Source organism: Emydura macquarii, unplaced genomic scaffold, assembly GCF_026122565.2.
Source record: "Emydura macquarii macquarii isolate MOO-44397 ecotype Brisbane River unplaced genomic scaffold, CSIRO-AGI_Emac_v2 contig_1483, whole genome shotgun sequence".
Classification (NCBI taxonomy): domain Eukaryota; kingdom Metazoa; phylum Chordata; order Testudines; family Chelidae; genus Emydura; species Emydura macquarii.
In genome coordinates, this window is record NW_027131620.1 from 7,203,592 (window position 1) to 7,228,907 (window position 25,316).

General features: G+C 41.4%; 1 protein-coding gene across 1 annotated transcript in view; it reads left to right on the plus strand.

Annotated features, from left to right (window-relative positions):
• The first annotated feature begins 4,248 nt into the window (after positions 1 to 4,248).
• Positions 4,249 to 25,316, plus strand: part of TAF4 (TATA-box binding protein associated factor 4) — a 58,018-nt gene continuing 36,950 nt past the window's right edge. The window contains exons 1-2 of the mRNA XM_067554132.1: positions 4,249 to 4,561; positions 6,488 to 7,564. Coding sequence (XP_067410233.1) covers positions 4,249 to 4,561; positions 6,488 to 7,564 — 1,390 coding nt within the window. The remainder of the gene's footprint in view (positions 4,562 to 6,487; positions 7,565 to 25,316) is intronic.

Sequence of the window (25,316 nt, forward strand, 5' to 3'; positions counted from 1 at the left end):
CCTGTAGTGGCCTATATTTCTTGATAAAACCATTTGGTAGGTTTATAGTTTGGGCCTTGAACATGGTAGATAGATGATTTAGCCATCTCCGTCACGATCTAAAGGGTGAAAGGCCAGTTCACGCAATCTGGCAGTTCTTTCAGCTCAAAAACAAGTGGAGTCTGGATGTTGACCTAGTCGTTGTAGACATGCTGGAAGCTTTGACAAAAGCTCTTTGGGCCATTATGCAACATTGAAAGGTTCTGATGGTAAGCCGTAATGTGTATTTTCAGCTACAAGGCGCCTTCCTACATATACTGCCACCTATTGCTCAATTTAGATAAGATCTTAAGACAGAGAATGTCTTTTTCTATGTTTGTGCAATGCCTCCATAATAGTGGCTTGATTGTGATTAAAGTTCCTAAACACTACTTTAATACAAATAATAAAATATCAGGTTCTGCTGAACAAATGTATTCATCTATAGCAACTGTTGTTGATGTTGTCTCATCATGAAACTATACCTGTTGTTAGATATTGACCTAGGAAAAGCAAGTAAACTGTATCTTCAGTCTCTCCTAATTTTCCTCTTCTTTTTTTGGGCGGGAGATATGTGGGAAGGACTGAAGGATGGTAGAAAGCAAGCGGAATAAAAGGATGGCCATGGCCATGACCTAGAACTGGCAAAATCCGTAGAGGAGAGGCAGGCATGCATGTTCAGTAGAAACTTTTCTAGAGGGAGGAGGATAGTCCAGTGGTTTAGGTACTAGCCTAGGACTTCTGCCTTCAATTCCTTGCTCCATTACAGACTTCCTGTGTGAACTTGTGATGCTTAGCTTCTCTAGGTATGTCTACATTGTTGCTGGGAACTGCAGCCTGGGTTGACAGACTTACTCTAGCAGGCTAAAAATAGCAATGTGGATGTTCTGGGTCAGGCTGGAGCTTGGCACTAAAGCCTAGGGAGGGAGCATGGGTTTCAGAGTCTGAGCCCAAACATCAAAGCAATACCTACACAACTGTTTTTGTACACTACCCAGAGCCCCAACAGTATGAGTCTGTCCACCTGGGCTGTGAGACATGCTCCCAGCAGCTATGTAGACATATCCTCTGTGTCTCAGTTCCTCTTCTGTAAAATGGGGACAATACTTCCCTAACTCATTATTCCCTCTCTATTGTACCCTTGTATTCATAGACGAAGTTCAAGCACATTGTCCTTAAAATTTAAATTGTTTAAATGATTGACATATTCTGCACTTTTTCAGAAAGAAATGCAGAAAGGTTAAGATTGAGCTGGGTAAGGTAATAGGTATTGTATCATTCTGTCCTGAGAATCATATAAAAGACAGGGGGAAGGGAAATGGAGAAGCTGTACACAACTATACATATGGCAGACTCTGCCATAAGGGCACCTGTATTACATTGAAATGGACAGTGAACTGTTCTGCACCCCTTGCACACTCAAATGAAGTCAGCATGCCTACATTGCTTAAAGATGGTGCCTGATGTCATCTACGCAGCCACTTAATTTTTCTATTTGCATGCATCAAAGTTTGCATCTCTACCAATAGCAAGTTGAAGGTATCATTAAAATTATCCATTTTAGATAGTAACTTTGTTTTTATCCAAAATAACATATGTAGCATGTTAGCCTGACAACTCCCACATTTCCTTCTTATTATTCTCTTTGGGAGGTGTGGGACATAGGAAGGGGAAATTGCTAAATTTCTGCATAGAAACATGTTGACAGTTTTAATTAGTATGGCATCATGTAGGAAGTTCCACCTTGTGAGAATCTTAAGGCAAATTTTTCTAATATGCTGACACACTTTAGATATACTTCCATTACTTTCATGCCATCCTAGGGTTTCATTCTGCTGCTCATAACTGAGCTCCTTCCATGAATCAATAGCTATAGCGAAGTGCTTAGTGGACTTTGTGGAGTCTCTGGCAATTTTCCTTGTTGGTGTAAAAACTCTGGTTGGGGTGGGATGGAGTTGGATTTTTGTTGTGGACTGACCAATTTGTAATAAAAAGTGACCACATTCCATTTAGAATTCAGATTTTTGCTGTCTTACTCTTGACAGTCTGGCTTCCAGCAAGGTAATCACAGGACAACATTTCATCATTAACAGAAAATAGGGATCTCTTTTTGGCCATTACAATAAAGGGTGCAAATAGGATGACTCCCTCCAATAATAAAGTGAGACCCAGTTGCATGGGTGAACAAATTCACTTCTTGTAAGACTTTATTTGTCAAGAAAACAGGATACTTAAAGATCACCACTTGGCAAGGCTGATTCCTGAAAGTTACCAGAAATATACGAATATATGAAGTCTCCATTTTTGCAGCCCAGAGTGACTTATTAGAACACTAAGATCACTGTTAAACAGTAACGAACTACACAGGATCTGAGTCTGATCTTACTGCAACAAAAATTTCACTATTAAATTCTAGCCACCAAAAGTGAGCAATAAAACAGAGGTATGGCAAACCTTGATCTGTAACATTTAAATGAGTTACTACCTTAACTTGCCTACTGTATACTTTTAATGAGTGGTAGCACAAGTTATTGGACACTATAGCAGGGAATTTATCTTGCAATTATTTCCATTACTCTGGACATCGAAGGTAATGTTCAGTAAATAATTATCAGTGTTAAAGGACAGGCTGCATTTTAACCTTAACTGAACTTCCTTGCTTATGATGCACAATGACCGAAAGTGCAATTTCTAGTATCTGGTGTAAGATTAGTGATCACTAAGAAGCATATCTACTAGTATTTGGTATTGCTAAAGTTCCCTCCAAGCATTTATGGGAAGAGTTTATAGCCTAAGTGGGTGTCATTCTTTGTAGTACTGTTCAAAATGCATTTCTCTGGCTGTAATTTGGAATAGCATTTGAAGTGTGATATAAATTACAACAGTCCCGTCTTTGTTAAAGTGCAGCTGCTCTGAATCCAAAGCTCTGAAAGGTTGAAGTTGTGGAGAAGATGTTGAACAGGTGAGAGACATTTGACTAAATCCCTCCGCCCCCACCTTCTGCTGTTGAGCTTTTAGCACAGCCACCTCCCAGGTTCTTCCCCCCCCCCCGGACTTAAATCCAAGCACCCCAATCCCCTCCCCCTTGCATACGCAGGCAGCGCGCTCATTTATTCTAGCCTGTCTGGTGGAAGGGCCTGCCCATGCCCACGCCGAGGCCCCCAGCCTGCTGAGTCAGTTTCCCAAATTCACTGTCAAGGCAGCACCTGCCTCGCACACAGATTTAGCGGCGCCCCCCCCCACCCCGCCGTCGAGCCCCGCTCCTTTACCGCTCGGTCCCCGCCGGCCCGGCGGCTCCGCGAGCGGCTGTCAGCGGTGGCAGAGGCTCTCCAGCCAGCATTTGAAACCCCCGCGGAGCAGCGAGGCTCCCCGCCCGGGGGGGGGGAGAAGGCCAGGGGCTGCTGCTTTTCCGGGGAGCCCAGGTGGGAAGCCGCAGCCCACTCCGCCCTCCCCGCCGCCCTGCAGCCAGGCTCACCTTCTCCCCCGGGCCGCCCCGAGGGCACTGGGCGGGCGGGCGCCACACGCCTTGGGGACGAGCCTGCCCCCTCCCAGGGGAGTAGGGCGCCGGGCCGCGGCTACCCGCCCTGCCGTTCGGAGCCCGTTTCCGAAAACGGCGCTGCCTGGCTGGGGGCTTTATACCTCCCCCCCACCCCAACCCCGCCAGCAGCTGCCGCTCGCTGCCCCCGCCCGGTGCCGGGCGTGAGGTCTACGGTGGCGTCTCCTCCCCCCCGCCCGCCCGGCGGCTCAGTTACACGCAGCTGGCACAGGTGTGGGGCGCCCTTCAAACTCGCTCCAGCGACGACGCAGGGAGCAGCAGGGAAGCATGCAGCCATCTTGGGCTCAGGCGGACAAAGAGCTGCCCGCGCCGCCCGGCCGCCCTCTCCCCGCGCGGCGCGGCGCGCCATCCCCGCGCGCGCGCGCACCCCCCCCGTCTCCCCCCGGCGGCATGAACTAGTGTGCGCGTTGCCAACCCCTCCCCCCAATTCTGTCCCGGCCTCGTCTCGTCCCGGCCGCCGCCGCCCGACTCCCAACTAAGCCTCCGCAGCCATTTGCCCCGGCTTTTATAGGCGGCGGGCGGCCAATCATCAGCCAGTGGAATCCCTCTCCGGCCGGTGATGTGAGCCCGGGCCTCTGCGCCTGCGCAGTGAGAGGGCAGCGTGTGTAGGGGGGGTGGGGGGGAGGAGTGAAAGGGGAGGAGGGAGCAGCTCACAGGAACCCTCCAAAAAAAAGATGGCGGCGGGCTCGGATCTGCTGGATGAGGTTTTCCTGAACACGGAGGTGGATGAGAAGGTGGTGAGCGACCTGGTGGGCTCCCTGGAGTCCCAGCTGGCGGCCTCCGGCCACCACCACCAGCACCACAAGGCGCAGGAGCCCCTGAGGGCCGCTGGGGGGCTGCTGGGGAACCATGTTGTGAGCAGCAGTAGCAGCAGCAGCAGCAGCCCTAGCCCTAGCCCGGGAGGAGTAGTAGTAGGAGGCAATGCTCATGTCCAAACAGAGAGCAGCAGCAAGATGGGACTCAGTGCCCCAGAGATCACAAAAGCAGGTAACCTGGGCAGGGGTGGGGGGCTCTCTGGGAAAGGGGCCTCCCCTCCCCCCATTCCCCAGCGCTGGCTGCCTCCCTCTCTGACTGCTTTCCCCCCTTTTCCCTCTCTCCTCCTCCTTGTTGTTGTGGCAGGAGCTGGAGTGCCAGGGGTGGTATGGATCATATTGGGGGGAGCCCCCCCCCCCGCACACCAAGCCCTTTAGTATGTCTGACTGTGCTCCTCTCCCCCCTCCTTGTTCCTGGGGGGGGATGGGGAGATGTTTTTGTCATGGGGGGGTACTACCCCGCTATTATAGAGCCATAGACACTGCTGGGTTATCAGTCCCTCTTCTCTGTTTCTTCCCTTGTTGCTGGAGTGTAAATGGGTGCTGTTAATCATAGGGGTCAAGGGGGGAACCCATAGGGTGAATCCATCCCTTTGATGATGGTTTTCCCCCAGTTTGTCTCAATAATCCTCTGTCTTCTCTGTTGCTGGTGTACATTGGCTGGTGGGGGTGATTCCCACTTTATAATCTGAGTGCTCCTTCCCCTCCCCCTTTTCTGTTGCTGAAGTGCAAAGGGGTGTTATTAATCATGACACTCGTTTCCTGTATAGGAGGAAGTGAGGAGGGATTTCAAGGGGAAGAAGCCCCTAAATATGCCTCCACCCCCATATCTGTCTGGATATTCCCCCTGCTCTCTTGTAGCAGGAGCTTGGAGGGGGCATTCAGCACCTTTCATTCCTCTTTCTCCCTCAAGGGGGTGTTGTGGCAACACCAGGTGCTAGAATGGGGGTGGGATACAGGGCACCCCCCCCCATCCTCTGCCTTAGAAGGTCTTCCCCACATCTAGCTGTGAATGTTTGCCCCCTTGATGGAGGAGTTTGATTATAAGGGGATATTAATCATAATATTAGGTCTCACTTTATGCGAACGGCGGGGAAGTTGTTTTCAGGGGAGGGGAAAATATCTTTATCCCATATACATCTGACTGTTTCCCCCCCCCACTTTTCTCTGCTGCTTGTTGCTGAAGTGTAAGAGGATGTTGATATTAATAATAGCAGGTCTGTAATGAGGATTTTGTAGGAGGGTCGTCTAGCTACTGAGACTTCCATTATAAGAGCTATCTGACTGCTCCCTTCTCATTTCTCTCTCCTTAATTCAGGACCTGGAGTGCCAAGGCTGGTGTTAATCATGATATCAGGCCTCATTAAAGCAGGATGAGGCGGGCTCAGGGCAGGAGGCCACATTATAGTGTCCTCAATGTCTGAGTTTGTTTTCTCCCCATATTTTTCTTTATGGTTGTGGGAGCTTGAGATGCAGAATCACAACAGCAGGCTATGGTTTGGAGGAAGTCCTCTTATGGCAACTTTTTCTTTGTCAGACTGACAGCTCTTACCCCACTTTTTATGTTGTACTAGTTGAACTGCATAGTGCTACTAGGTTCCACTATATGAGATGAAAGGATTGGAGGTAGACTGTGCAAGGTATAGAGGGCACAGGGAGAACTCTTTATTAATGTCTTCCCCACTCTCGTCTTTTCTTTTTCTCTAATAGCAGGAACTGGAGTGTGCAGGAGGCTTTTAAACATGATGTCAGGCTCTGTAATAGGGGAATGAAGGATATGTGGGGAGAAGACCCTCCAACCCCTTTATTGTCCAGATTCTATCCTGTTGTGTTTCTGTCTTCCCTTTTTTTCTCCCTCGTTTCAGGTGATGGAAGAGGGTGCTATAATTAATAGCACTGCTGCCAGGTGTCAGTAGGGGGGATTAAGTGGCCTCCAGGTAACCTTGTTACACAGAGGAAGAGGACTTGTATTTTCACCCCCTTTTATCTTGTCTTATTGCAGGCAGTATGGGGAGGGGGTGAAGGAGGATTGGGGAGGTGGAGGAGCACACTCCCTCCTACATTTGTTTTCCTCTCCCACACTCTCTCCTTGTTGTTTCAGGAGCTGGAGGAGTACAAGGGGGCGTTATTAATCATAACACCAGGTCCCAGGGTTCAGCTCTGGATGGAGCCACCACAACCAGCACCACCACCACCGCCACAGCAGCAGCAGGAGGATCTGAAGCTGTTGCTGCTCCAGGGACCCTCAGTCAGGGCAAATCGGTAGTTATCAGTACCATGGCAACTGCCTTATCCACCAGGAATGGCAAAATTGGGACCACAACGGTGCAAACTTTGAATGGGAGTAATGTGGTGATGAACTCTCTCCATTCAGGAAGTGCTGCTTTCTCTGGGACTCCTGCAACTGCTAATCCTGCTGTTGCACCTGCTGTTGCCCCTCTAGTTAACAATGGACCTGGATCTGTGGGGAAAGGAAATACAGTTAATGCTGTTTTGCCATCAGCTTCTAACACTGTCATCCAGACTTCTTTCCTCAGCCCTGCTGTGTCCTCCACCTCTTCTTCATCACCCACAGTAATCTCTTCGCAGCCGCCACCAAGCATTGTAGGTGCAGGGCCTACTGTAGCACTGGTGAGGCCACCAATTCACACAGCAGGACCCACGGTTGCTGCAGCCACCCAGAATGGGAGCAATACTGTGATAAATTCAACCATCAGTGTGGGGAGCTTTCCTGCTGTTGCCACTGTGGGTTCTGGAGTTTCCCTCCAAACGTCACTTGTGAACAGCCAACCTGGTTCCAGTGTGCCGGCAGCACCCACCACGCAGGTCATCAAATCAGAGTCTCCTAAAACTATAGTGCAGGCAGTATCCCAGCAGCAGACACTAGTTGCTAGTGGCCAGCCCAGTACTACAGGGGGTAGCATGATAATTGGGCAAACTATGCAAGCTGGGCTCTCCAATGTGGCCCCCAATCCCAGTGGGATACCTCCTGCAGCTCCTGGTACCCCTACCGGAATGGCTAAGGGCACCGCCAGTACAGTGGCACAAAGTCTGCCAAGGACTCCAACAGCAACTACAAGTGGCATCAGAGCAACTTTGACTCCTACAGTTTTAGCACCTCGTCTGCCTCAGGCACCTCAGAATCCAACTAATATTCAGAACTTTCAGTTACCACCAGGTAAGTAAAGCCTAGATGTTTTTATTTTGTGTATGTTGCTGAGAAGATGACTTATATTTCTAGAATTAGTTGTAAAGCACAAGGAAGTTCTTGTTCTCAGATATCACTTTTTTGAACGGTGCCATGGGATGTGTCCATGATTTTTAAGCTGTTTCAGGTGATAAAGGCATATTGACAATTATTTTAGAAACCTTACTATTGTTTAAATCTTTTTTTATTAAAGTGCAAGTGTGAACAAAGCTGCAAACCAACACAATGTGATAAAATGCTATGTTAATAGATCCTGCTGTTTCATTTTCACATAATGCATTTTGACTTTAAAGAAGTTTTGTCAGTAATTCATATAACCTAGCATGCTGTTCTTCTCCCTGTCCCACGCTGCCCTTAGTACCATACAAGGATCATTGGTTGGTAGTGCAGCAGCAGGTACAACAAAAGGAGAAAAGCTGCCTTTTTTACCATAATACATTAAAATAACATTAGAAATCTGATTTATGCTCTCTCAAATTTGGAGCTTATGATGATCTTTTTTATCACTGAAGCTTCAATACAAAGGCAATCTTACTCTGTCCTTACCTCACCCTGTTGTGTGTAGAGTTGCAGCTCTGTAGTAGCTAACATCATGCTTAGACAGGGAACCTAGCCTAGACCAGTAGAGGTGAGTTAAAGGTAAAATAAAAAAGCCTTCTGTTCTGAGAACTGGTCTATGCTCAGTCAAATACCCTTGATTTTTGTGGTTTTGCTAGGTGGTATTACTATACAAAGAACAGCTAATTAAATTTTATTATTACTACCTAATGAAATCAATGGTGTGCATATGCAATTCATTTCAATAGGTCTTAGATAGTAAAAATGATCTGTTGAAACTACTACATGATCTTAGACTGAGGCATTAGATTGATCACATAGGATAAACCAGCAACCATATTATCTTACTATACGCTATCTTTCTGTATAATACTCCATTTATAGTATGACACTGCATGGTTTAGTGAAATCTGTCATTCTGTATATTTAAAATCACAACTGGGATATTAAAAATCTACATTTTTATTGCATAGAAAGATATTTGCCTGGTAAGAATAATGCATATGCTGATGTTTCAAAACTGTTTTTAAATTTACCAATAGGCCTTAAACCTTGAAATCCCTATTTTTAATTTGGAGCTGCTTTAAAAAACAAAAACAAAAAAAATCTTAAAATCCTGAAAAGTATCTCTTGCTGCAATATCAATCAAATTGCCTTTATGGATTAGAGTTGATCTTAATAAAACTTAAGTATATAGCTCCATAGTGGTGATATGGCAATCCTGTATAATAGAACTAATTATGGAAGGTATCTACTGGACAGGATCAGCAGTTTCTAATAAAAATGTTTGTGGTTTAAGAACACTATCAACTTATTAAAATGTGCCCCATTTACCAACAAGGGCCTGAATCTTTATGGCCTGACTGTGCATAAATTATTCCTGTACATGATCTCTGTGAAATCAAAGTAGGGTTTTGCAGGGTCTAACCTTTAATTTTTAGGATTAAATCTTTTAAAGTTAATTTGAGAAATCTAAAACCTCAAAAGAACTATTCTGTTCTGTCACTCCATATAGCATGCCTTTTAAAACAGAAACATGTACATTTGTACTGGAAACCTAGAATTTGGAAACTGGCCCTGATTTTGATTTTTAAATGATTGTGATATTTGACTCTATAGGGACTGAAGCAATTGTGTTTTTGGTGACAAATTTTCAACATAGCTCAGCTCCCACTTAAGCACTTAAATGAAGTGACCAAATTTTCACAGTGCTCAGCAGCTTCTATGGAGGACTGTGGGAGCTGTTGGAAGCTGAGCTGTTTTGAAAATCTGGTCTCAGTTATAGATGCTGAGTACTTTAGAAAATCTCTCTGTACAGTTCTCCCTCTCTTCCTCAATATGCACTTATAAGTGCCATTAACTTTAATGGAGTCTACATACATGTATAGCGGTCTATTCTCCCCTCATACCAAAACATAATGAATTAATTGAATTTCAAAGTACAACACAGTTGACCAAATTTTCAAAGGAAGTTTGACCTCTCTCTAAAGTTGCACCTGCAAAGTTTGTACGGCCAAGTTTTTGCAAGTGCAAAACCTCATATTAGCCTATGCAAGCTATATTTGCATATAAAAATTAGAGCTGTATGCTAATGAAGTTTGGTTATGCAAATCTGAGTTTAGGCGTGAAATAACTAGAAAACAAACTGCACATGCAAAAAGTAGCGTGCACAGAGTAACAATTTAGCATCTACTTTTGAAAAATTTGCCAAATGTGTAGCATTTATTCTGTATTTATTTTCCAAATGAAAGCAAACTGGTTGTTTCATTTCCTGTCCCCACCTCCAAATGTCCAATTACTGTTCCACATAAATGACACTGAATATAAAACGTCAATATTTTTATTAACCTGGGGCTTCAAAAAAGATTGTCTTAAAAGTATTTGAGGTAGCCTACTGTTACCTTTTAAAACAGTTTAGCTGATTTATACTACTTAAAGTATATTGCTTCTAGAGTGACACCTTTATGGTTTATCAATTTTTAGTTTGACGGAATTTAAAATGGCCAAATTAGAAATGTGTGAAAGCAGGGAGATTGTGTGTATGTGCATACCCATCTCTATCTCTGCACTTTATCTTTTTTCCAGCAGCCCAGCTTTGGAGCCTGTAGCCTGAACATTTGGAGCAGTGCTTTAAGATTCCAAAAATTGCTTAAGACCATCTTTGTGGCTTTAGCAGAGATGGCAAAAATACTCTCGAATTGACTTTACTAAAGATGATTCCATCATATGCAACGAGTTTATTTAAAGAAGGCTTATTTTGATTCATAGTGAATTTTATGAAGTTATGTTAGGTTTTTAACTACTTGCATTGTTCTGAAGTAAATAGTATGAATAGATCTTTTATTCACTAATCTGGTAATAGCTGAGACAATTGACAGTTTATTAAAACATCAGGATAGTTGACAGTTTCAGATGCACAGAAAAGTATCTTAGTTGCTCATAGATTTAACATAAGTTTGCAAGTAGAACAGAATATTGCAGGATACATAAGATAGTAAGAAGTGACCGGAAGTCATAATTGGCATGTTCTGGAAATGTTTATAATTTACACATTTCTATATGGTTTTTTTCCAAAAAGTTAGGTTTTTTTTGGATTAGCAAAGTGGTTTTTTCAATTGCAGTGTTGTATCGCAGCTTTTCAAAACTAGTCACAACTAAAATCTACAATCTACTTACCATAACAGTATTGTCAGCCTTGAGAGTTTAACAAAAAAACTAAACCAGTTTCTCTGATCACAGGTCACTCTGTTCTGCTATTTTCTTAAGAAAAGGCAGTATACTGAAATGTCTTAGGCTGCGTCTATACTATGAGCTAGGGATGTGGTTCCCAGCTCACATACACATACTCGCAGTAGCTCAATAAGAGTTAGCACCGGTATACATGGTAGTGTAGTTGTGGTAGCACGGACAGTAGCGGCCTTGGCATGGCTTAGCTATGCTTAAGATGTACTCACAGGGTTCAGACAGGCTTGTACGCAGCACAGCTAAGCCATGCTCCTGCTGCACATGCTAACATGATTACACTACTGTTTATACTTGAGCTAGCATGAGTATTTCTGGGTGAGCTTTGAATCACACTCTAGCTCAGCGTGGATGTAGCCTAAGAAGCCTGCTCAAAGGAATGGAGCAGAGTAGTGGGGGAAAGTACCATGTGCATATATTGACTGAAAACAGTACAGAGCTGGTAGATCAGGACAGTTCTTCCCCCGACCCCTCCTGGCCCAGGCAAAAGTGAAATATAGAAACCCCATTCTTTTTTGATTTGGTGCAAGATTTAGTACCTATGAAAATTGCTGGTTGGATAGCACTGAAGACTAAAGGTCCTCTTTGTCCACAGAATAAATATAGCAAAATGTAGTGGCCATCAAAGCTTCCCTACACACCAATCTGCAGGGATCGCCTCTATGTGATGGGAGGGGTAGATCATTCTCTATGCTCATCTAATTCTCTATACTTTTGGCTGAGACTACCTATCACGGGGCACATCACTCACTGCTGGACTGGTGCATCCTGCTGGTTGCTCAGGATTAGCTAGAGGCTGATACCACCCATCTACCTGCAGTTTGCACACCATCACTCCATCTAGGCTGTCCACCTGCAACCCCTCTTGCAGCCTCAGGAACTGCAGCATCCTCCTTGTAGCACAGCTGTCTGGCCGTGTCACTATCCATGTTTCCCCTCTTCCTCAATAGTCCTAGACAGTCTTCCCATTCACTGCCTCTTGCCCAGTGGCTGGTAGGGGAACCTGGGCCTGCCCTCTTCTCTGGGTTCCAGCCCAGGGACCCTCAGGTGGTCAGCCTGGGCTTTCTTGCTCTGGCCTCACTGCTGTATCCCTGGGCTGCTTCTTACCACTGGTCCCTTTTTCTTCCTGGGCCTACTAGTTTCCAAAATCTCCTCCCTTGCCATCTGCAGCCTCTACACATTTCTCCTGGGAATGTCTGCCTTTTCCTAGCAGCCTCTTTGGGCTTTGTAGGCCCCGCCTATTCCTGCTCAGCTGAACTTCCTTAATTAGCTATCTAATGGGTCAATTGGTCCATCTGACCTGCATTCAACCCTGCAGGGTGAGTGTGAGGTAGTCACCCCATCACACTGCCAACAAGGATATCCACTAGTGACTGAACTGACACCACAAATTGATTTCACATGGGTCATAGATGGTAATGGTGTGGGGTCTCTACTGCTTTAGTCCTCCAGTATTTCCTAGCATTTGCTAATAGCTGGGTGTGGAGAATGGGGACACAAATGTATTGTACTCTACCCATCACCTGGCTTCTGGGTTTTTTTTTTTTTTTTTTTTTTTTTTGTGTCCCCCCCCCTCCTGCCCTGTGGATAACTCCAGTGGCTGCTGCCACCACTCATAGCTTTCCCAAGCAATAACAACATGAAACTGACATGATTTGACAGTTTCATTGTTGCAGGGTTCTGAACAGCTTTAGTGAACATGACCAAGGTTAATTTCATGCTGCTGCTGCAGCTTGCTGGAGCTATAGGTGTCAGTAGAAGCACTGGAGCTATGTGTCTGTATAATGAAGAGGACAACATTATCAATTTATATTTGGTTCACATTTGGAAGGTTTTCTTCACAACCATAAAGTCTGGATACTTAATTTTGTTTTAAATGGAAGTTTAAATTCTACAGATATGGTTTTGGCTCTGTCACTTGCCTGAGGAGGATTCTTACTGCTCTTGGTTTTTGTTGTTGTCCTTTTTCCAAACTCTCTGCTTATTCTGATCCAATTTAGAAAAGTACTTTATGCCTAACTTTAAGCATATACTCAAGTCTCATTGACTTGAATGGTAATGCTTTTCTGAATTGGAGCCATTAAAAACAGTTAGCACAACTGTATAATTTTTGGGTAAATAGTCTTCTGTGTATTTAAAAATCTGAGCATTGTCACCAAAAATCAGGTAGGTGCACTTTAAGAAGTAAGTCATAAAACTGGCCTGAAGGTACAGAGATGGACTTTGGTCCCATTGACTTCAGTAAAGAGATGTATCTACTAATGATTTTCCAAGATTGGCATCCTAGACTAGTAAGCATAAGAGTGTGGAAAGAAAAAGGAGAAGCTAACAGATTTTGAATAAAATGTTCTAAACAATTGTTTCATTGTAAAACTCCATAGTACTTGTTATAGCTGAGCACGTTGCTTTTTGGGTCCACTCTTTTTTTTTTTTTAAGTAGACATCTCTGAAATGTTTAATTTTATTTACGTTTCTGTGAATCTGAATACACATCAAAACTTGCTGACTTTCAGATGGAAAGGTATACTAAAAGTATCTGAGGGAAGAATCTAAATATTGGAATGTAGCTCCAATTCTAATTCCCACCAACTTGTGAGCAAGTCCAAATGTTTCCTTCTGCTTACAGCTTCTGTGTACTACATTATAGCTTACCAGTGTTATGCCTGTTAACTGTGAGCATAGCCATATTTTGTCAAAAAAGGTATCTAATAAGCAAGGATAATATATTACTGTAGTACTTTTCACTTTCAAAGCATATTACAAACGTTAATCCTTACGCAACCCCTGTGTGGTTGGTAAGTAGTATTAACTTGAAAGCTGGGGCAACTGATGGAGAGAATTGTGACTTGCCCATGGACATGAAGGGGGTCAATGTCAAAGCCAAAATTAAAACTTGGGAGTTCTGTGCTCAGATTACTGGATGGTATCTTTTTCAAAAAGAGAAAATTACTGATTTCCTTTGTTCTACATTTAAAAGGGCTGGGGGAAAACTGCTCAAATTATGTATCAGCAAAAGGAACATTCTGCTTGATTTTTGAATGGTCTTATATGGATTCATCAGCCTTACCATATGTTTCAAGACTAAGGGAAAAAAAACAACTTTTCAAACTTTAAAAAAAGTTTACTTTACCTTATTATGACAACCTTAAATTTTGTCCCAGAAGAACTTAAGGTTGAAAGGGTGAGGTATTTTTTTTTTTTTTTTTTTAAATAAAAAACTAGGCAGAATAATAAATTGTTTTATTTAACCAGTAAAATACATGTTGACACTTTCAATGACCAGGATTTATATGGAGTATTATTGTGATTGTTTAAAACAAAGTTTTGAAAGCATTTACTCATCTTAAAGTGTATATAATACAGTTCTGTTTTAGAGTTAGAGTAATTGTGCAAACATTTTTATTCATGTCAGTCTTCATAACAAATTAGGATTTTTTTAAACATGCTTAATTTCAGTTGAAGTTTAGTGTTTTGGGGATCACTTACCCCTTCAGTTTAAGGGCCATGCAGGTGCCTATGGTCAAGGCAGTTGCCCAAGGGCTGTGAATATGGGTTAGTTGCTTCTTCTGAGGTATTCTGCACACCACTGCTAGCACAGGAACTGTCCAACACAGTGTGTTTGTTCACTGAGTCACCATAATTTTCTATTTCCATGAATCTAAATGGACCACTTCTGAAAGGCACTCAAACTCTTTTGGCCTGAGGACAAAAAATTTGGATGCTGCTCACAATTAGCAGTTAAATTGTGAACTCAGTACTCTATTTTAGCTAAGCTGGCAATGGAAAATGGAAAGGTGATCACTTCATATTAATCAGGAAAAATATGCATTGGTCAACTAACATGGTGATAAGACAAATCAATTAGTACAAAATACCTTTGAGATTCTTTTGTTCTATTGAGTATTTTGCGTACTACTTGTTTCTTGCTTTTGGGAAATGGCATATGTGAACACAAAGCTGGAAATATTCTAATTTTGGCCCTGATTCAGGAAAGCAGCTAAGCACATACTTTTAAGCATGTATAGAAGTGTTATCATAAATGAGGACTCTTTTCTGAAATTGGGCTTTAAAGAAGTGGTTAAATGCATATGTGTGAAATGATTGCCATCAGTTCTAATTACCAAGAAGTGCTTCTTTCAATGCTTGTAAATAAAATTTTAAATGCAGTTTTCTTGGTTGTCGGAGCTATGTATAGAATTCACTGCAAACAAAGACCTAAAATGCCTTATTACACTACTTGATATTCTTTTATTGAAAATATTTTAATGTGAAAAGGGGTTGGTTTAAAATATGATCATGACAATGTTAGTCACATAGGGTCAAACTCAGTCCTGGGTGAGTGGGTATATCTCCATTTGTGCATGTCAGAATTTCATCCATATTGTTTGATTATTGAGACACTCAGTTACAAAGTTACTTGTTAGTCATGCTAATTAGTTTGATGTTTTGTTCTGAAAAAGTAACTGAAGAAATAGCATAATAGAGACAGTTGGTCACTTGAAAATAAGAAATACAGTAAATATTTTTTACTACTGATCATTGTAGTGGAGAAAATAACTTTTGACAGTTCAGCTAAAACACCTGTCATTATCAATTGTTAAGATTGTATGTATGGTCAAGTGTACCCCAATGCCTAAATCAGTGGGGTCCACCCTTGGGCATATAGGTACACTTGTGCATTCAGGATCTCAATGAGCACTAGTGAAATGAGGATCCAGTTGAAATTGCCTTCCTCCTACTGAATACTTTCCTTCCCTGAGGCACTTCTTAAATAAAAATAAAAACTAAGAGTCCATTCAGATATCTGACCCCTTTTACTGAACCTTTAAAGTGTTCAGTACATGATATTTATTTTGGTTTAATTTAAATTGTTTTTTAAACCGATTTGTCTTGTATAAATTCAAAATGTTGTACACTTTCTACCAGAATAGGTAAAGTAGTACAACCTCTCTAGTGTGGGGTACTGTAAACCTTATTCCTATAAGGGAAAAGGATGGGAACTAAGATATATCTTATAAAAAGTGTTTTACAATGGTACAACTACATCCACAGTAGTGATTGTACTAGTATAATTATTTTGGTTTAAAAAAGAAAAAAAAAATCTGACACTTAACCAAATGATTTATACCAGTATGAAAACTGCAAATCAGGCTTTAGCAAAACCAGTGCAAAAAGCTATGTGGACATGCTTATTTTGGCTAAGACTTAAACTAAACTGAAATAAATTTGGTTTAAATGGAAATAACTGTCCGTGCAGTCTTTTACACTAGTTTAACTAACTGTTTAAAATCACATTGTTAGCTAAACTGGTAAAACGTATTCATGTACACAAACCTTTACTTTGACTAGCTCTATGTGCTAAATGGTATTTTACTAGAAAATACGAATTGATTTGAATTCAGATGGGGTTGAAACATATAAATCCAAATCTGGCAATGAGATCTGCACGGAATGACTCCTGCACCCTGCCTGAGCCCCTCTGAAGGTAGTGTACGAATACAGAGTAAAAGATTGTTCCTGCCTGTATAAATGCTTGACAGTTAAAATTATAATTTTAAGATTAGTCTCCTTACCAGTATTACAGATGACCCCTAGGTTATTAACATTCAAATTTAAAGGCTGACTTTCTTTATTATTATTCAAGTTTATTGTATTTTGATCATCTTAGACAAATAAGTCACTTTCACTTTTTGTTTCTGGTATTTCACTTTCTGGTAAGCTGACACTAACATAGTACTGCAATAGATTTTTAAACACTGTAGGGAAATGTTCTTCTGGGCAAAGACGGTCTCTTACTCTTTGTGCAGAGCCTAGCACAATGAGGCTTTGATCCTAATTTTGGGCCTTTATGTAGTTCTGAACTACAAATAGATCCAAGCAAATAGCCAAAGGGGGGAAATTGTATCAATGACATTTAGTAATTTTTAAAAAATAAAAAAACAAAAATGTAAATTTTGAACCTCATCTACTTGACAATCTCCCTTTAACTTTGCTTGACAAGTATGGTTCTTGACAAGTATGGCTGAGAAACATTTTTTCAGTGATACGTTGTACCTAATACAAACTGCGGAGAGCTTGTTTTGTATTATGGAAGAAGTTTGTTTAATTTTAAAACAGTGATGGTTTTACATGAACGAGTTCATCTGGCTCCATATATAGTAGTTCATTCTTCTAGTAAGAATGGTCTATATAACTTTCAATCATTACTGTGCTAATATATACCCTTCTGAGTTGCTGAATTGTTAAATCCATAGCATCAGTTGATTATATAGAATTAAATGTGTGCTAGGTACTGTACAGATAGCTAAAAAAAATATTGTCCTTGTCCCATAAGGCAGTGTTTCTTAAATGGTGGGACCTCACCTACCAGTGGGTTGTGGGAAGGTTCTAGATAGGCTAATACAGCCCTGCACATAGCAACACATCACTAGGCCCTAGACAGACATACACTTTTCCCACTTGGTGCAGAGGTGAGGCCCAGAAAGGAGTTGGAGGGTTGGAGAGCAAGCTCACCTCACAAGAGCAAGCTGGAGCAAGTTGGAGAGCAAGCTCACCTCACCTCCAGCTCCCTACTCTGGGTGTTGCGACTTACGGCACTGAGTCATAGCACCAGTCAGGTTTGGCCTGGCTGCTCCTCTGTCACACAGAGGGGTTGCTGGCCAAGCCTGAGTGGCGCTGTGACCTCATAAGCCCAGCCTTCACACCTGGAGTAGGGAGGCAGGTCCACCCCGATGGGACAGGAGCCATCGCTGGAGGGTGAGTGCAGGTGTGCTACCTTTCTGCCCCCACCCTTCCCTGGGGGTCTCTCCTTTACACTGGGGTGGGATTGGGGTTGTGGTTGCTGGGGTGAATGGGGTGCATATGTAATGGTGGGCTGGAAAAAAAAAAGACAAAATGTAGTTGGTGGGTAGCCTTAGTAAAACATTTGGGAATCATAGCCACGGGGCATACCATCTAAATATCAGTGTAGAAGGAAAGACTAGGTGATGGGATACAAACAAAAATCAGATGACTGAAAAATATTTATCTTTTGAAAAGTAACTATTAATAATCTAGTGTATATATTTTTATGAAGGAAGGCTAAGACCTGTAAACCTCTTAGAGGAAATGTGTTTTCAGGGAGGACTTGAAAGAAATGAGGGTGGGGCATGGGGGACCTGGACAGGGAGGGGGTGACAGCCATAAGGAGCAGCATGGCAGAAATTGCAATGACAGGTGGCAGGAAAATCTAAAGAGGTGATTAGTAGAGTGTTTTGGAAAAAAAGGTGAAGTGATAGAAATGAATACCAGACGAAGGAGATAAGTTGTGCAGCACCTTGTAGAAAAGGACAAGGAGATCAAATTTGGTGTAGTGGTAGTTACTTTCTAATAAAGATATACATTGTTGCATGCAAAGGCACTAGCACAGGAAACCGAGAAGGGCTCCTATCCACGCGCCATGTGTGTCATCCTCAAGTATTTCATCTCATCCCTCTCTTGCTAGCACACCAGCCACTTCTCTGTCCCCATGGCCCCTTTAAAAAGAGAAAAAATGAATAGTTTTAAGTTACTTGTTACCCAACATTGTTTCCTTGTTAAATCTAGTTTATTTTTTTTAAATATTTTTTTAAGGTTTCTTAATTGATGAATTATTAGAATGAGAAGCATATTTACAGATCTGGAGAGAAGACTTTACTTTTTTTTTGGTGAAGATTTTATTTGTATTTTGCTTTTTCAAAACTAGCTCTATTTGAAAAAGAGATGCTACTGAATAATGTTGCTATTATGATACAGACGTAGTATGTCCATGTAACAGTTGAATTTTACTTCTAACTGGCAGAGGTCTCTTGTATCTGAACTTCCAAGAGCAATTATAGTGCTGTAAATTCCTAAAATATGAATTTTCTATGCTAACCCTATGGAATTTTAGGGGAAAAAAATCCAGCCAATAATTCAGTTATATGTTTAATTGGCATGGTGGTAAAAATGCCACAAGTCACAGAAACATTGTCTACATTATGGCTCCCGCCATCACAACAGAACAAGTAGCACCGGTGGAAATTTTTCCTAAAACTCTCTAATGTAGACAAGGCCTTTAGCATGGAACGAAAACTCTTTTGCAAAACCACGTGCAATTTAATATAGTAAAAGAATTGGTGACCCACTTATAAGTTTAATGCTTCCTTCATCAAAGAAATTAGATTCATATACCACTGGACCATATTCCTTTGTGTAACTCTTTCAAAGTTAGTGGAGTTACACCAGGGATAAACTTAATCCACTTTGTTTATTGAGATCAAAATTATTGAAATAAAAATTGGTTTACCACTTGACAATGGTTTGCCTTCTAAATTCTTGTCTTCTTGGACTTTGCTAATAATGTACAACTAGGCCATATTAAGCACGAACGTGTTACAGAAAAATCTGCTGTGTGATTTTTAGACTAAAACCAAACATATATCCATTTGTTTATAGCATGCCAGAAGGTTGTGTGGTGTTTTTGGCTCTTCACACACAGACTTGAAAGCATGTTAACAGCTTTCCAGGTAACATAGTTTTCTGGAAAGGTGGTAACATAGTTTCGAAGCTGACTGTAGTTGGTGCCTTTGTTACTTTATTATTTAATTTGGAGTGATTACCAACACGGCTCTCACATCTTAGAAAGTAAGACTTTTTAAATGGATCCACTATCAAATATGATAATCTTTTGGCACTTCAATATTGACATTTTCTTTAACCGTTAATTCTTAAAATATTTTAATTAGTAGTCCATACTTGATTCACCTATTGAATTGTTAAGCAACATAGTAATTTGTAAAATTCTATGGATGCAATAACGTTCTTGTGCAGGGCTAGTGAGGTAAAAGCTTTTGGGATGAAATTGAGTCTGTTTATTTTTATATACTGAGCAATCAGGAAAAACTTACTAAAATTACTTCTGCATTATACACACTTGCCCATAAATAACTTACAAAAATTAGACTGTGAGTGAACTATAGTCGGGGCCCTATGTAATCTGTGATTCTGTGGCAATGAACTTGTCACAGAATTCATCTTAATGCCACAGAATTGTGTTCCAGAATCTTAGCTTTCATTTTTAAAGAGCTATATTTCTAGCCTGCACAGTTGTGAAGAAAACTTCAAAAATCTAAACAGAGTGTTAACTGATGTGGTTGTATCTTCCTGAGTTTGCATAGAGCCTGAAATAGTAGTTGAGAAGGTTGTGAATTGCCCCATTCATTTGAGTCAGCCAACCTCTAGTTTGCCATGGATTATGCCATTTGCTGTAACCAGACACCTGACATCTTGTTTTTGATATGATTTCTCTATTTTCTGTGTTGCTGCCTTTCTGGGACCAGCTTGCAGCTTTCTTTTGCTCTCCAGGTTCCCCCCACGGGGGAGTTAGATTCTAGTACATGCTCCCTGCACTATTTTATGTAATCAGGCAGAGAGAGGTTGAGGGGAGCTGGGGAGATGAGCTGCAGAAGTCCGCTTTGAGTTTCCTCATTCCCTGGAACAAACTGGGGAGGGGGAGGAAACCGGTTGCTTGGAGAGCATAGTGGAAAAACATATCCTAAAAAAATCACTATTGAAAATAATTAATTTTTTATATCAGTGAATGTTTTTTTCCAGTTATGAGCTGCAGTTGTGTATGTTTGCATGGGTTGGGGGTATTTTGGAGCAGGTTTTTTTGGAGGCATACGATAAATTAACACTGCAGCAGAATTTATGGATTGTTGCTGCAAAATTTGGTCCAATTGTTCCATAGATGGACGGCCTTGATTTATATAATGTTTTCAAATTCTTCCCAAGATACTCTGACAGGCCCACTGTAGTTCAGTTGTCAGTTTAATTTTACTGTGGTGGCAAACTAGGGTCTGAAGGGTCCTTGGAAGCTTCACATTCTTAGAGAGCAAGACCTTATTTATCCAAGCAATTCAAGAGGAAGTTCAACCATAAAGCTGACTGGCTAAGCAAAAGACACTTTTAACCAGAGATTGAGAACTTGACCAGAAAATGCTCACATATCAGAGATGTATGGTTCCTTCCACAGTGCTTCCCAAGGTAACGAAGTCCAAATCTTTGTAGAGGCTTTTGTTGACCCAAGTGTGGAGAACAGATATTGTTTCTTGTATTTTGGGAAAATGTCTGTATATTATGCCTTCTAGCAAGAGTAGCTTGGAAAATCAAGGAAGGCAAGGCTACAGTCCTCAGTTCCCTCATTTATTGATTGTGTCAATCTGTGGTCTGTGGCAACTTGCTGCTTATAAAGATCTGCTGAAGCAAAGCCCGCTTGTTCCAGGTCTCCAGAAGCTCAACTTGTTGGCCTAGAACTTGAGGCAAAAGCTCCAAGGGTGTGTTTCTTCAGGAGAGCCAACTGACTAATTTTTGAAATCCAGGAAGGATGGTAGTTCTAGAGTTATGTTGTTTTTGTTTTTGTGGAGGTGGTGGAAATAGTGCAGTTGGGATGAACAAAATATTTTCTAGACCTCCCAGTGAAATCTACTGCCTGCTCTCTTTGTATTGTTTAGAAAAAGATTATTTGAGCTGTTTTTCAGTTCCTGTGCACAGTTTTGTAAATATCAAAGAATTTAGTGACATCTTTGCTGTTTGTCCTTGTATTTCATGAATTCTTTACAGAAGTAGCCAGGCTTTGCTCTTTCAGTAGCCATCAGATGACTAAGAATACAAACCAATGGTTCTCAGAGACCTGAAGAATTCTCTTTTTAAGCCGCTTTACAGGGGTGTCGGACTATTTCTGAACTCTGAAAGTAACTTTTTATTCTGACTGGAGCTGGGTGAAGTGGGTGAAAAGACCCTCCCCATAAAACTTCATGAAAACCTTTTCACTGTTTTTGCACCCCATAAATTTTGGAAGACTCCATGCTTTTTTGCAGCTAAGCACACGGAACCGTGAAAAATCACTTGTTGCCCAAAATTTCAACCAGGAGAATAGTGCAAGTTCTACAAAAGTATTAATTTTGTAATGAAAGATCCTTCGTAGAAGACATTTAGCCCTAAAGGAATGACAGGACTGGCACATTATTTTAAGTATATTGTGTATGAATAGTTATTTTGAGATTATCTAACATTAAGCTACACCATTTCATATGACTCCTTGCAAGACCCTGATCTAGTTCCAGGTACCTGTTAGCTTTATTTCAATGTGTGTAGCTGGACAGGTTAGACAGCAGGAGAACATGATTTGTGGACTATATATGTATAATTAATTAATTAATTCAGTATGATTTTTGCAGTAACAACATCTAGTGGTCAGATGTTGAAATATTTTGTGAGGCTTTGGTAATATAATGGATACAGTTTTATGTCATAATAGTGCATGAGAGCAAGACTCTTTTTTTTAATATGAAATTTGTATGGGTTTTCTATTTTGTCCTCCTGGCTTTAAAAAAAAAAAAAAAAAAAAAAAATGGCCTGAGAGATAGCTTAAAAATGATTTTTTTCCCTTCTATTCTTTTATGAATAGAAATCAAAGGCAGTTATTAATTTAAGCTGTTTTAAAGTCCTGGTACTCTTCCATTTTAAAATAGAAATGTAGTGCTGGAAGGGACCTCCAAAAGTTCTGCACTGTGGTATAATCAAGTAAACCTAAGCCATCCCTGACAGGTGTTTGTCCAATCTGTTCTTAAAATCCTCCAATGATGGGGATTTCACAGCCTCTCTTGGAAACCTATTTCAGAGTTTGACTACCCTTATAGTTAGAAAGTTTTTCCTAATATCTCACCCAATTCTCCCTGAGTTCTTGCAGGTGGTTGCTAACCATTCCAACATTACTTCATTTAGGTATTCTAGGATGAATTTCATTAGGCTCTGATTACTTGAATTGGTCTACTTCAGCTAAATAGTCTTTAATCTGTTGTTTCCCTATTTTGGCTTGTGTTCGTTGCCTCTGGTTGTTAATATGAATTGTGTTGAGTATGTGGTCACCATTAACCTTTTTAGTGAAGACCAAAGCAAAATAGGAATTTAAACTCTTCAGCTTTCTTGATGTCATCAGTTATTAGCTCTCTTTCCCCACTAAGTAGAGGAGGGCCTATACTTTCCTTCATCTTTCTCTTATTCCTAATGTAACTAAAGAACCTTTCATTGTCTCTTAAGTCCCTTGCTAGCTGTAACTCATTTTGTGCCTATCTGATTTTGTCAGATAAGGGTTGTAATCAGGATACTAGAAAGTTGTCGTCATTGTTTTTTAATGTTACGGATTTCAAACTTGGATTGAGCCTGTCTGATTAAACCATTTATAATAGTATTTACACTAGTATCTCTTGTTGAAAAGAATTCCAAGAACCTTACAAACTATAGGCTCAATCCTCCCTTCTTGGAGAGCCCAAAATGCCTATTGATCTTAGCGTGGGGTTTCTCTTTTGTGGAAATCCACTGCTTTATCTGGCTGGGAAAATGGTTGGGTTCTAAGTGTTGGAGGCAGAGCAGAAGCTCGATTTACAGTGCTCTCTGGTGGTGCGCCTACTGAACTACAGTCACGTCTCCAGTCTTCTGCCTCCATGCTCAGAAGCAGATGTTTCTCTTAACTTCCCTCCGCTTTCTTCCTTACAAGATAGACTCTTTCATTTTTCTCTCCCTCCTACTAGTTTTGCTTCCCTCTGATAGGAAGACAGTTTTTACACATGCACCTAGGGCGGGGTTTGGGACTAGGCCCCTGAATAACACTGGCAGTGGGTAAATTGTTCCGACAGCAATGTCAACGGGCCCACCTGTTGTGTACAACTTAATTTGTTGTACAATATATGGGGGCTACTTTTAGCAGGTACCTGGCTTTTGGTGAATATTGAGCCAAGGTCTTGCAGGAGAGAGAGCTCAGAGGGGAAAAAGAAGCAAATAAAACATCATGGCCACCAACACGTGTTGGTCAGTCATAGGACGACGAAATGAGGGTTCTGTGGGACAACTTGGATTGCTACAGTAGCAGGCCCCTATGGCCTCTGCCCTTATTTGTCTGGGAAGGTCTCTAGTAACTGTATCCTTTCTCTGATTCACTGCATTGAATGTTCATCCATTGTGCAACTTTCTACGCAGTGCTGTCAAGTCATACTGTAGAAGAGAACACCTGGGTGGTTTTTCGATGGGTGTTCCTGTGGGTGCTCCACTTTAAGTGAATCTGTGTCCCTGTGCTTGTGATCGGAGAATTTCAGTAGCAGTGCTTGGTTGGGTCACACATGCGCTGTCCCTGTCTCACGCCACGTCTGACAGTTACATAGCTCTGTGTGACCAAACCCCTCTCACTTCCTTCTCTACCACCCTTGGCTTGAGACGGAGAATTGGCAGTATCTCCGAGTTTACCTTTAGCCTAGGAATTAGTTCAGATGAGTAGTTCTAGAACCCAGTTTAACTAGTTACTAATTTTAACTATCCTTTATTTGCCATGTTTATTTTTCTTAAAAAAGGTAAAAATTGGACACTGTTCCATTAATGGCCCAAGTTAATTGTCATTCTTCAGTCTGCCATTTCTCAACTCATTCCTTGCCTCTGCACCCAAAAAGTTATTTTTACTTGAATCTCTGGTCTTCTCCATTAATTTATTCATTTAGGGCTGTGTTCATCTCAGTTTCTGAACATTATGGTTTGATGATGACTTGGTTTATATTCCTTGTATAATTCAGAATGCTTTTATTTCCCTTTATTTCCCACCTCTGCTTTGCTCTCACATATACGTGGCTGTTGGCCTTTCCACCCCGCCTCCCCCCCATTGTCATACTTGTTTATAAAGTACTTTCTCTTTGACCTGGACTACACTTAAAAATTAGACCGAACAGCTATGTCACTCGGTGTGGAAAATTTTGCATCCTGAGAGCCATAGTTAAGTTGACCTAACCTCAAGTATAGATGGCATTCTTTTGTTAACATAGTTACCGCCTGTCGGCGACATAAAAATCCTTTCCATCGATGTAGGAAGCATATATGCTATGGCAATACAGTGGCACAACTGCAGCAATGTAGTGCTGCTGCTGTACCACAGACAGGTTCTTAGTTTTTAGACCAACAGGGGCTCTGTCGAGATTAGAAAAAGTTCGGGGGGGGGAGGAGTTTCAAATCAAGTTTGCTCTATTGAGCCAACTTAACTTGATTGAAAACCCCCCTCTACACTTAATGTAGACACGGTTTGACACTTTTAGCTTGATTTTTAGCAACTTATTATACGTAGGGTCCTGTTTTGATGAGTTAAGCTAGATGAATTGAAAAACCACTATTTTCCTAGTCTAGACTCTGCATCAACATCTGGTATGCTAGCATTGTATTACTGATTAACTTTATTTGGTGGGTAAGATTTCCACATTAAAAGTTCTTTCTTTGTTGAAACATCTTGGAATAATTTTTGTGTGTTTTTTCATAAATTATCAAAATACTGACCAGCAATTTTTAATTTATGAGCAATTTCAGGCACTTACATTTTAGTGCAGGATTG